The 13,423-nt window shown below is 39.6% G+C and overlaps 1 protein-coding gene across 3 annotated transcripts in view; it reads right to left on the reverse strand.

The window, feature by feature from the left end:
* Positions 1–13,423, reverse strand: part of ANKRD17 (ankyrin repeat domain 17) — a 68,502-nt gene that overhangs the window by 8,376 nt on the left and 46,703 nt on the right. For 2 of the 3 annotated variants that reach the window (XM_057411624.1, XM_057411622.1), the window contains 13 exons: positions 12,311–12,459; positions 10,683–10,794; positions 10,394–10,539; positions 8,207–8,349; positions 7,281–7,494; positions 6,693–6,868; positions 5,870–6,032; positions 5,037–5,132; positions 3,868–3,984; positions 2,874–3,045; positions 1,732–2,182; positions 850–1,005; positions 458–607 (listed from right to left, as the gene is read on the reverse strand). In XM_057411624.1, coding sequence (XP_057267607.1) covers positions 458–607; positions 850–1,005; positions 1,732–2,182; positions 2,874–3,045; positions 3,868–3,984; positions 5,037–5,132; positions 5,870–6,032; positions 6,693–6,868; positions 7,281–7,494; positions 8,207–8,349; positions 10,394–10,539; positions 10,683–10,794; positions 12,311–12,459 — 2,245 coding nt within the window. The remainder of the gene's footprint in view (positions 1–457; positions 608–849; positions 1,006–1,731; positions 2,183–2,873; positions 3,046–3,867; positions 3,985–5,036; positions 5,133–5,869; positions 6,033–6,692; positions 6,869–7,280; positions 7,495–8,206; positions 8,350–10,393; positions 10,540–10,682; positions 10,795–12,310; positions 12,460–13,423) is intronic. The other variant, XM_057411623.1, reaches the window with a different exon arrangement.

The following is a 13,423-nucleotide window of genomic DNA, read 5'->3' on the forward strand; positions in this document are numbered from 1 at the left end:
ACAGTATTGACAGGTAGCTCCAAGACATGATCCAGCCTATCTTCCGTCATGCTAACACGGAGAGAAAGCCACTCCGCATCTGAAGACTGAGCTCAGCATGTTCTTGCTGCTGATAATTATTTAAGCAGCTTAAGTTGAAAACTCTTAACACCCCCAAACAGTTAAAACATCTACTTCCCTAAATACATGTTCATGTTTAGCAACATCTAAACAGGTCTAAATGCAGAATCCTAACGTTTATGCTCATCTCACGAGTCATCTTTTGTACGAACATGATGGTACCAACTGCCACCCATTTGCAGTTTCCCCACCCCATTTGTCTCCCCTCAAAGAACTAACTGTCCAGGAGTCATCTTTAAAGGGACAAAGAGATCAAACCTTTACATTTTTCTACACAACAGTGTTCTAAAATAGAGAACTCCACCCCTAGAACCAGCAAATCAAGCAGCCTGCTTACCTTATTGTTATTATTCTATCACCAGTTTTGTCCTTCTGTTTGTCAATGTCTATGTGTGCACCTGTGCACTCGCGGATCGCATTGATGTTACATCCTCCTCTGCCAATGACTCTGGAAATTACAGTTGATGGAACAGAAACCTTCTTGGACCTACACAAAAAGAAAAACCACCCAAAACAAATTAAGTGGGAAATGCTTCCAAGGTATGAGGTAGTGGGCAGGTTGGTCAAAACAATGTTATAATTCAGGATTCAACCTCTGCAGCAGTAACAATCATGAAGTCTATCAGGTCTGGTAAGAAGGTTGTTCAGTTACCTCAGAGTGCTGCACTAGAGAAGCTATTTTGAAAAATGACATCAATAAGGAGGAAGTTAGTGGAATATTTTGCTCACCTTCTCACAACTTCCTTCCACCCTTCTTCCCTTTTCTGACCACGTTTAGGACTAGCAATGGTGAGCTTGCCATTAGGAGAAGAAAGGGGAGAAGGACCAGCCTTTGTGCATGTAGACAAGGAATTACTCGCCACTTCACCAATAACTTCTGGCAACCTTTAAAAGAAATTAGATGCTGTCACTGTGTAATAAAACCCCCTAAAATACAGATGGATTACTTGCGTTTTGCCCATTCTTCACCCCCTGTCCCCAACCCATTATTTTCTTTCACCACAAAAGCACGATGTTATGAAGAAGTTGCTTGAACTGAGACCCTTACATCTCAAAATACCCCACTAATTCCTTCATTCCACATCCACGGTCATGTTTCATAGCATCACAGAACCATAGAATGCTTTGGGTTGGAAGGGATCTTAAAGCTCATCTGATTCCAAGCCCTCACCATGGGCAGGGACACATTCCACGAGACCAAGTGGCTCCAAGGCTCTTCCAACCTAGCCTTGAACACTGCCAGGGATGGGGCAGCCACAGCTTCTCTGGGCAACTTGTGCCCATGCCTCACCACCCTCACAGGGAAGAACTTTTCCCTTATGTCTAATCTAAATCTCCCCTCTGTCAGTTTAAAGCCATTCCCCCTTGTCCTGTCACTATATGTCCTTTAAAAAGTCCCACTCCCTTATGTTTCTTGCTTCAGAACCTACTACCTAAGTTCAAGTTCATACTACAATGTTTATACTCCTCATACACACTAGAGCTAGGCTACTGCCTCACCCACTTCTTAACAATGGATTAAGGAAAGCAAGTCTGTGAAGACAAGGGCACAACACCCAAACATAGAGCAACAACCACCTTAAGGTGGCATGGATGGTCACAGCAACTTACTTGATGGATGATTTGCCAGTAGTAGCTGCTTTCCTCTCATCCTTTGGACAAGTGACAAGAACCGATGGTTGCTTTTTGTTGCTCTGTGTGTTAGTAACGGCTGTGGAAGAATGATTGTCACTCTTGTGGCTGCTGTTGCTATTGCTGCTTTCATCACTACAGCTGGAGATCCTCATATTGTCACTGTCACCACTCTCACTAGTACTGCTGCTCTTGGACTCACCATTTACTTTTTCTGGTTGGCTATAGGAAATTGGAAGTTGATCATCAAATATAATCTGAACATTATCAGGAGTTACTTTGTTTTTCCTGTTTTTCCTTTTGGAGCTTGTTGTGGTGATGGTGTTGTTCCTCTTCCCATGGGAACCTGCTAATGTTGTCCAAGTTGCAGATATACCTATGGTGGTTGTAGTGGTAGCACTTGGAGGCTCCATCGGGACCTCTGGATCATCTGATGGAAGAGTTTAAAAAAAACCTAGTAATTTAGTTGGCTTGAGGAAATTTAAGTGGGTTTGTCTTCTAAATTACACCTGTTCTATCAAATGACTCATGAGTAACTTTACAAGAGCCCAAGAAACAAGCACAACCACTAGCTATGGAACATCTATCATACCATGGAGCCTCTCCATTTATCCTAACTGGTATGATATACAAACTTCTTTGAAAAAATGCAGCAGCAATTTAATAACTGTGAAATGGAATTCAGACATGGAAAGACAGACTCAAACAATTAGGGCACAAACATATGAAACAACAAAATAATTGTCACACCCTCCTTTTCTTTCAGGATGTCACAGTGAGGGAGCAATCAGTGAAAACTATTTCTCAGTACAGGTCGTGAAACTCATCACCACAAGATGCAGAAGAAAGAGTTTCCTATAGATAACAAAAGACTGATACATATTTGGGATTTCCATATGGCCGGTTTTTCAGCTAAACATTATCATTCCATTTGTAAGCTCATAATTGACCTGGTTTTAAGTACTGGGACCACTGTACTAATCTACAAACATAACAGGAAAGGTGAACAAGAGCAAAACTCAGCAGGGTCCTAAGAAAGTTCACATTCCAGTTCTGACAAGAAATACCAGGTATAAAATCAAGGCTGTGTTTAAAAAAATAAGACAAATATTTCAAGTCACCTTCAGCTTTTAGCTTCTCTTTCTCCTGAGCAGCCTGAAGTTCAAAATTCTCTTTATTTTTTGCTTCTATTTCTTCTAGTTTTCGCCTCTGCTCTTCTTTTTTCTTCCTCCTTTTCTCCTTCCTTTTCTCTCTTTTGGCAGCCAAAGCCAGTCTCCTGCTTTCTTCCCTTAGCTACAAGTCAAGCACATGGAACAGCATTACAGCATGTCCCATGCATTACAAGAAATGCTCTTCATTTCTCAGAAAGCTGAACTTCCATTTTAGATTAACATATTTACAAAACACAAGCTAAATTCTCTACAACCCATGTCTTTAGATATTTACTTCTTCCAAACAGACTGCTCACTCATGTTAACAGAAGGTTACTGTAGAAACAACAGATATGATCTAAACTGAAGTCAGAGTTTGCCAAGGCATGCATTCAGGATTCTTTGTGTCTCAACAGTGCAGGCCGAACACCACCCATCTCCCTTTCAAAGGCCAGACATGAAATGGTTTCACCCAGTTAAATATAAAGCATGTGCCCATTTAATGCTATACCTGTCCTTGGACTTTTCCACTAAATTTCTACTTCAGCACTATGGTTCTAGTAACATTATTAGTATATTATTTTTAGTATTAAAGACACAAAATAAGGTTTAGACTTAAAATCCGTACCAGTGTACCTGGAAAATACCCATGTGTCAGGCATTTGACCAAAGAATACACTCAAAAGAAAACTTATTTTTGTGTGTATTCTTCTTCTGGAATAATATAATCCCAGAAGAAATAATTTTATTGGACTTTCTTAATCCAATTTATCCAAGTAACAGTAAAAGCAAAGTTCAAAGCTCATCTGAACAACAGGATGCTCAGCTCCAGACACTCCAATTGCAGTACTCACATAGACTCTACACTTTAATACGTATTTTCATCGATTTTACGATCTTGCAGGATTGAGAAATTGTGATTTTATCAAATAAATATTCACAGCTCCAAACTCTTTAAACTTGCCTTCTCCAAGTCCAGTTCCTCCAAAAGAATGCTTGCATTTTTGTTGGCTTCGGCAGCTTGTCTATCTTTGGCTTGAACAATTGATTCCATGCACAGATGGCACTTCTTCAGCATCTCCTGAAATGAAGTATTTCAAACAGAGTGTTGATTCCCTCCAGTAAGCTCCTCTTCAAGCCCAGCCTTACTGATATTCCAGTCACCGACATGATGTACAAAGGCCATTCATAACATATGCCCATAATCAAAACCAAAAAGTTTAATGAAATGTAAGGCTAAGGGTCTGAAAGGTGAAGCAACTGTAGAAATAAAGATGTATCATCAAGCAAGGTTGGTTGATGATTTTAAAACACCTGGGAAATGGGTGAATATTCTAGTACTGCTCACAAACCTACACTAGTAGCATGTCAGTGAAGGTGCCTTAATTCAGCGGGTGCCTAGCATCATGGAAGCAGGCAGTGATCACCACCACTGGTAATAAAACATACCAATTTAAACATTGGCACCTCTTCAGCCTCAACATGCTCATTGTAATTTGATGCCCAGAAAGAAGACAACCACAGCCCAGCAGGGCAGTGAAGAGATAGAAGCATTAAGACCATATTTTTGCACCAGCTGCTGTTCTCCTTTGTCCTACTACAAAATATTTTTTGCCCTGTTCATCTGGACTGAAAGTAAACCAAATAAACCTGAATCTCCACAGCAAAAAGCAGCATATGCACTAAGAAACCACTTCACTGCCAATCATCTTTTTCCATCTTCTAATACAAACTTTCCTTGGAAGTTTATGAATCTTCATACTGAAGCTCACACACACTCACAGCGTAAATTCATTCTGTAATCTCCACCCCACTGCAAAGCCACATAAATTCAGTATAAACTTGCTCAAGCAGGAGGAATGCAGACCAGAGTGCGGTAATGACTGGGAGAACACTTGAAAGGAAGTAGAGGTAAGAAGTAAAACCTCATTTACTACTATTCTGACAACACAGAAGTTTTGTTGCTGTGTGTTCCCATTTTTTTGCAATGCTTTTTTATGAAAAAGCCCAATGGGATTCACCATTTGGCTGAAATCTGGTATGGCAGGAAGCTAAAGACTATTCATAACATTGACTCTAAAGCTGAGTCACAGCACTAGCCCTTCACAAATATTTTCCTTCTTACAATCTCACCTTATCAGTAATGGTTGCTATGTATCTCATGCATTCTGAGTCCGATGGGAACTGGTTTACTTCTTTGACTAGGTAGCGCACCACTTTCACATGACCCTGAAAAACAGATTTCAAGGACAACATTTTGTTTCAGGCCAGCCACTTCTGCATTGCTAGCAAACACTTTAGTCCAAGCACTCTTTGTAAAATACTTATTTTCACCTCCTTCAGACCATGTCCTCAACTTACTTTTCAATCTTCATCACCTCCTGAACTAGAGAGGGATGTTTCTTCATACAAAGGCAAAAAATTACAGTACCTGTTGTCATGCTGTCCTTAATCCAGCCATGTTTTCACAAACTTCTGCCTTTTATTTTGGTAGTTATCAAATGCCCAGCTCTGGTAATTAAATACCTGCAGACTCCTGCAGTCACCTGCTATTTTTCAAGTACTACAGCACTTGAACTTCACTCTCTTGCTAACAAGAATTGTCTCTAGAGCTAAATCAGGCTAAGCCAAAGGGTTTTTGACAAAAGAGCTCATTCTCTCTTGCGTAAGACACCAATTCAATTTCCCCCCAGTTTCATCATATATTCCCCCACTTCTGCACAAATAACTGCTATTTCACCTCTCAACAGATACAGAAGAACCAACCTATAAAGCAAATTTCTAGTCGACTTTAACACCGATGTTCCACTGGTGACACACATACCTATTTTTGGAGGTTCAAAGCCAAACATTCAAATTATTTGACATTTTTAAATATGTAGTTCCTGTCAGCTACATTCTATTTATAACAACTGCACAGGGATGATTCAGACAACACAGGGTGAGGCCAAAACTGAACTTTCTACCTTTCGAAAGGCTGCCATGAGAGGAGTTATCTTCCTGTTATCAGCAGCATCCACATCAGCTCCAGCCTGAACTAGCAGCTGGACAACATCTAGATGCCCTCCGTTGGCTGCCAGCCACAGTGGAGTGTTCCCCTTCTTGTTACGTACATCAATGTGAGCTCCTCTAAAAAAAACAAAGGCTCTCAATCAAAACTCTGGACCAGACTTCCATTTCTTGTATCAACTGGACTGATAAACTGGACATGCAATACAAGAACAACACGGTAAAACTCAGTACTCATTTTTACATCAAGCATATGCATTCACAGAGTGCTTCAGCTCCCAGAATTGTTTTTGTTTCATCTGATGCTGTCAAAAGCCTCAGCCTAAAAAGTAATTTTAATACTCTAAAGCTGCTCAGGAAACACGATTACACTCAATGTGCTTCATGATCAAGCTAGGAAAAAAACCCAAAACCAAAACATTAAGATGTACGCTTTGTGCACATCTTGTGTTGTTTAAGGACTTTATGTTACCATCTCTAAGGGCTCTGTGTCATGATTATGAGTACATATATGTAAACTTCAAAAGAAATTATTTCTAACATTCATGATTTAGTGAGACAGAAAAAAATTAGTCCATTTGGGCAAAGCACTCTAACACCAAAAGGAACAGATAACTTCTGATGGATAAAAATATATAGTGATGGTCAACACACAGAGAACCTTTCCCATTTCTTACCCTGTAGCATATAATGGAAAATAGTATTATATATTGTGGAAAATTAGTCTAAAGCCATATTACAGATGTTTTTCTACAAGCAGCACACTTGCAAATACAGTACCTGCTAATGAGGAGCTCACAGAATTTGTAGTGCCCTTTGTCTGCTGCAATAGTTAAAGCTGTATCTCTTGAAGAAGGTACTGGAGGAGCATTTACATCTGCACCCTTGTCTAGCAGAACTCTGCCGACTTCTGCATATCCACCAGAAGCTGCTTCCATTAATGGTGTGAGACCAGTCTTAGACAAGCAAGCAAGAAAAATAAGCAATTAGATGGGTGTTCACTTGACAGCCAGGATTTACTTCAGTTTCCAGCAACATATTTCTAACTCTGGTGTACAGACTCCAATTGCTACCTATTTTTGAATACACTGAAGCCTTCTCTTTTTTTTTTTAAAGTTACTCTTGTTACGTTTGTAAGCACCTGAAAATTAATTAAGGCTTCAGAAGAAATACTTATTTTTGATGAACAACCAAAATACTAGCCCTTAAATACATTAATACAGCTATGATTTTCTTTACAATATATGGTTCCAACTGACATAGAAGAAGTCAACCTGCAAAAAAGGCAAAGAAAATCAGATAACCCCAGAGAAGTGATGACTTTGAAGTATCTATTTTTGGAGAGTTATTCAGCCATTTGCTCCTTACCTTAGCTCTATGTTCCACATTAGCTTTTCTATCAAGCAGCAGACTAACCACTTCAGTTCTCCCCTGGAAACAAGCCAGAGTCAGGGCTGTGTTCCTGTTAGTCTCTATCTGGGCATTTATATCAGAGCCCATGTCCAGTAACAGTTTGACAGCAGCAGTGTGTCCATTCATAGCTGCCAGCATTAAGGGAGAAATGCCCAATTTACTACCAGTTCTGGAAGAGAAGGAAGGAAAACCAAAAAGCGCTATAAAACACTAGTCACATTTCTAAAATGACTTTAAGAGAGCTAGTGAAAGCAGAGTACTTACCCAAGAGCAAAAACTCAGCTACATAGCAATTACTATTGAAATTGCAAGAGGTTGTCCATGGTAGCACTGCTTAGGAGAAGTACTTGTATTTGGAGATACTACACATTACCTTTTAAGTGCTTTAAATTTAAAGCCATGTCTCATGAGGTACATAATTTTTGCTTGAACCTTTCATTTGACTTTTGCAGCACAGGGCAATTTTCTAGCTCACACTGGTACGCAAGCTTTACATACATTCATACACACAGCAAAAGCTTTCCTTAAGCTACAGAGGGAAACCAATGGGATAAAACACACCCTTGATCTAATCCTGAACTAAGTTCAACCCAGCTGGCCAACCAGAGTAAGAAGAAAGACTTTTTATCTTTAACAAAAGATGACTGATTACATGATATAGGAAAGAAGTTCACAAAATACAAACAGAAGGAGATGGAAGTTAAAAGTCAGTCAAAACCTTTTGTTTCCAACTTAAAAGAAGCCTACCATAAATTACACAATATACTGGTTGTGACCAGGTAAGAATAATGAGATTTTGCTCCACAGTTTTCAAGGAAACCCTATGGAAAGGGCAAAACCACTACAAAAGCCATGAGAGAAGGGGTGAAAAGGGTACTTGCCTGGAATTTATTTCTGCCCCAGCATTTAGCAGGATCTTGATAATGTTCACATAGCCACCCGATGCAGCGAGGCTTAAAGGTGTATAATCAGAAACATTCCTGTGCTCCTTGTTTGCCCCTCGAGCTAGCAGCAACTCCACCACCTGCAGCATTGTAAAACATAAGATCTGGTTTTCTCCCAGATTTGCACATCCATCCCAGGGCAAATGTTTTCTGAAGCCTAAATATACCACTGACATCTTCCAACAATCTGAAAGCTATTTTACTCTGTTGCTTCCCTATACTCTTCACCTCCATAAATGAACAATGAAGCTGCAACAATGTTCCCCAAGCCACTGTAAAACTTCCTTTAATAATCAATCTTGGTCACCCATTAGCATGCTTAGACCATTCATACCTAATGTTGTAACAGCAGAAAGAAATTTGTATCTTTTTTATGAGTACTTCAGCCAACTTTTATGACTGCCAAAACTAAATTCACTTTGAACATTCAAGTTTTGTCCTCTCAATGCTCACTATCGTGTTAAAAACATCTTCAAAACAAAGCTGTGGAGCAACCAAGAAAACAGTTCTACCTTGGCTGCTCCTATATCTTACTTTCTTCAATGCTTCTGTATCTTACATTCTCTGTATACACCACTACATCACGAAGCACGTAGATTATCCACAGGTATCTCATGCAAGAGCTATTAGTAAAATTAACATTTGCATCCCTTGCTGGCTGTGTCCCACAGGTGGTTTGCTCTTTACGTTAAAAAACCAGCACAAATACTTCTTACATTAATTATTCCTTCCTTGCAGATTCATTTACAACCCAAGCAGTTCATAGCTTCCCACAGTCTATATGAAGCTTTCATTCTGTAATGAAGTTTCTGCAGATCACCTGACAAAAACCTGAAGTGACTTAAAATCAAAACAAACATTGAGATGACAAACCACTGTCTCATCTCCATTGCAACGTTTAATTTGTTCCACTTTCAGCTTTTAAGCTTAAAACATGTTTAGATTAGATCTGTGCAACAAAAGCTAAGGGCTTTTCAGTCAGAGAATGTTCCTGTGAAATCATTGGACAAACATAGTGTCCAAAACAAAAACTGGGGTGGAAGGGCCTGCCAACATCATCTCTACTACCCAACACCCAGTGTTTTCCCATCTTCTTCCCAAAAAAAAGCATGAAAAAACACCCATGATCCATTCCTCAATAACAACTCATCTGTTTGAGAAACGCATATCAATCAACTCTTTAAAAAGTTAGGCTTCAATTTACCTCTGCTATATGAGGCTGCTAGGACAGAGTTACTAAAAGGGATGCCTCTCCCTTCTCCAGAGAGCATGGGATTCTCATTGCAGCTCATTCCCCCAGTGCCTAAAAGCTTCTGGATGGCACTAAACTGGCCAGAAGAGCTTCAATTTTTCAGTAAGGTTTTCTCAAACGGAAGTAACCACCTTTTAAACACAACAGTATCACTGTTCAGACAATCTGCAAAAGCAGGAGAGATGTCTCCAACCTCATCAATTTCCAGATGGCCACAGAGGAAGGTGACTCTGCACCAGATTATACAGCTTCCACTATGGCTTTTCCAATCCAAATAGTACAAGCATTAACAGAATTACACACTTCTGATCTGTAGCACCCACTACTGAAAAAAAAAATCTGCATTTTGATTAAGTCACATAATACAGTTTTTTACCCCTACAGTTACTGTTGCTCAATTATTTGAGAAACAATTTTTGTGGTTTTAGTGAGACACACTGGATTCATCTGCAGTATTCCAATATCCTATGCCTTATACAGGATCCATTAAGTTTTCTACACTCATATAATTTTCTTAGCTTATATAGAAATCTGATTCATGCCTAACTCCAGCTTCTCAATCGGAACACTCCTCACATTCGTATCTACATTTAACTATGCTGGTAAGAGCCCCATAATGAGCTGATGATGATTACAGTCATGAGGTCATCCGCACAGCACCAGGCCAGCTTAGAAACAGAGAAAAGCAATCTCTAAAGACATGCTGCAATCTAAAACTTGGACAATGTGAAGCTCTGCATCCTTTTAAAGCAGACCATTCTGAAACAGAATGGTGAATTAAGTTACTGTAACTTTTCTTGCAGACTGCTTCAGTACACTGAACAGAAGCCGTCATCTACACAAGGCTTTTCAAGACTTAAGTTTTACTTCACCTCTTGTCTCCCTCCTGAGCAAGCCAAAGACAAGGGAGTGTCCTTGGTTCTCTCAGACTGGGCTTCAATATCAGCTCCATTATCCAGTAAGATTTCAACAACACCCACGTGGCCAGCTGTAGCAGCCAGAATAAGCGGAGTAAACCCTGAAATGAAAAAGGATGTTTGAAGAATCCACATTCATAGCATAAAAAGTAAGCCAAAAGCTTCACATGAAGACTATGCATATTGCACGTTTATTCAGTGCGATACTAGAATAGGGTCTGTACTGCTGCAGTAAGATACTTACCTTTCTTGTCCCTGTGTTCAATATTAGCTCCTCTCTCTAGCAGGGTCTGTACTAGCTCTTCATGGCCACCAGCACAAGCAAGTGTCAATGCTGTGTCATGATTACTCTCAGTCTAAAAGAAACAAACATCAGATACAGAAAGTAAGTATTCCCCTTTTCCAAGTACAACCCCTTCATGTTGTACACTAGCCCAAGTAAAACTATACCTGTGACAATAAAAAGCTTCTGTTAAGTGTAAGACATGTCTGTCAATTACTTCTCAGTTATCTCTTGTGTTCAAGTTGGTAATAGGATTCTAGTTCTCAGATCTCTCAACTGAACTGACATGAGAACAATTCCTGACAAGAATCAAGATCCTTCAAGAACAGACATCTCATGTGTGCTTTGACAACTAGATCAACTTATTTACCACTGCTTCACTGGAATCATTAGATGGCATAATGAAGACAAGAATTCATCTTTAGCTCTTTTTTCTCTGTTAAGACTCACAGTCTCCAAGGGACCATTTCTAGTGGTAGATAGCTCACAATAGCGGAACTGAGCCTTTATCAACTTTGACTTTGTGAAAAACTTGCAACCCAGTAACTTGCGTATCATTTCTCAGTGTTGCCAGAACCCATATAAACGGCCACCATCTTATTTGAAAGAACAACTGAGAAATTTGGAGGACTCCTGGCACTGTTAGTTACAGCACAAGGACTGACTAAAATGGCACTTCTCTATTCTTAAACAACAAGCACTAAACAACAAAATCATCCCAAAGCCCATAAAGACACACACATTTCTTAGCTACTCTGCAAACTTACTTTTACTTTACTCTATTATGATCCAACATAGATGGCAACTTACCATAACCTTGATCTGCACTGGTGTCTACCAGCTAACAAAGCTGGTCAGGTTATGCCAAGGACATGGTCACAGAGGAGGCCAAGTCAAGTGCCACAAGCAGCTGAAGTAGCCGATGCTTTTCTAGAGGTTTCTCTCCCTTTCTCCACAATCTCACACCCTCTTCTCTACAATGCCCACATTAGCCATGTTACATATAGTCTAGACCTATGCATACATGTATGCTAGTTAGTATATGCATCTGGTTTGAGATTTTTGATGGCCAGCTAGTTGCAAGTCAACATTATGCAGCCCTTTTTATAACTGCAGTAAGAAAATATCTTTTCTTTAGTGGAAATGAGAGCTTGTATTACTTCCTCTTGTTAACAGCTTCAATACTTTCCTACTTCTGTCAAGCTGGGTGATCACTCGCCAACAACCTCAAGCACAATTGGAAAAAAAATGTGTGCCATGTTTTCAGGTTTAGTTTTTTTGTCTTAGATCAAGCCAGAAAAATATTTTTTTCTTTCAGAAGACAACTTTGTTATTTCTCATTATCACTCTGACAACAAAGAAATAGAAATGCAAGTGTTCATTCATTCAAAGACTTTCTCTTATTCAGTGAGAGCACAGAAAAAAACAGGTTGCAACTCTCCAGGGAGTCACAGAGGCTTTCTAAAAGCAGCAAATCTCTAGAACCCAATTCATCAAACAACAGAGCTAGTGACTAGTGCTGAATTTTTCAGGCCACAGAAGCAAAACAGCTTTATGCCTCTATGCCACAGGGACAATTGTGGGCTTACCTGAGCATCGATATCTATAGCAGGGTAGATTGGTAGCATGGCTGAGGGAGAAATGATAGGACTCGGAGTTGGCGTCTGAGGTTGGGAGACAGAAGTTGCAATGCTGTGGGTAGGAGTGTTTGACATTGCAGATGCTCTTCCACTCACTGCTGTTGAACAGAATAATTACACTCAGTAAAAGCAAAACACTTCGCTTCTGAAGTTGAATGTGACAAGTGGACAGTGGGACAGAACTCCTACTGGCAGACAGGACTCTCTATAAAATGTTCCACAAATACTTATTTTCCACACATCTAACCTACTCTTTGGACCTTTAACTCTTTCAATTTAGCAACTATGAAAAAAGTTAATTGTATGCAAAGAAAATAGTGAAGTACCAGACTACCACGTGTTCCAGAAGCCCACCACGTATCTATATATATATATATATATATCCTCCAACAGTTAATTGGACCAGGAGTTCCATACCTTGATAAGCAGGACAGCAGAGCAAGTCCAGTCAATGGGTATCTATCCAGTTTTTCTTAAAACAGTTTAAAGATACTCATATAAGTGTCTGTCCAACTTTCACCCCCCACACCCAGGCCCCGTAAACATGACCACCAAAAAAAAAAAAAAAAAACAAGAATGCTAGTGTCAGGATGATCACATGGCAGAACTGGTTGAAACCAGAGCAGTGAACGCTTCTGAACAGCTATTTTGCAGAAAATTTGGTCATGGTTGTTCAGATAAGCAAAAGTTAATAACATTTTACAGTTGGTGACAGTAAATTGACATAAAATAGCACTGACTGCCACATTTCCCTGAAACTTATTTCATACATACAGTGTCTGAAAAAACAAAAGTTTAACCTAAAACAGCCTTTGAGGAAAATATCTCATTTTCCTACTCTTCATTTTCTTCCTGCTCCTTAAAATAACTCCATGTTTTTCTCCACGTCTTTATCAAGTGTGATCAGCAAAGGACAAAGTGGACTACAGTTCCCTTCTGTTTTTCCTGTTCCCTTCTCCTGTTGAGTTGATAAAAGCACCTTTAACCGCAAAAAGAAAGACACGTCCTTCCCACGTGCTCTCAGTCTTCATCTAGTACACACCAGGGAGTATCCCCATGGAA

The sequence above is a fragment of the Pezoporus wallicus genome, unplaced genomic scaffold (assembly GCF_028554395.1).
Source record: "Pezoporus wallicus isolate ANWC-B61680 ecotype Strahan unplaced genomic scaffold, APGP_CSIRO_Pwel_v1 contig_13223, whole genome shotgun sequence".
Classification (NCBI taxonomy): Eukaryota; Metazoa; Chordata; class Aves; order Psittaciformes; family Psittacidae; genus Pezoporus; species Pezoporus wallicus.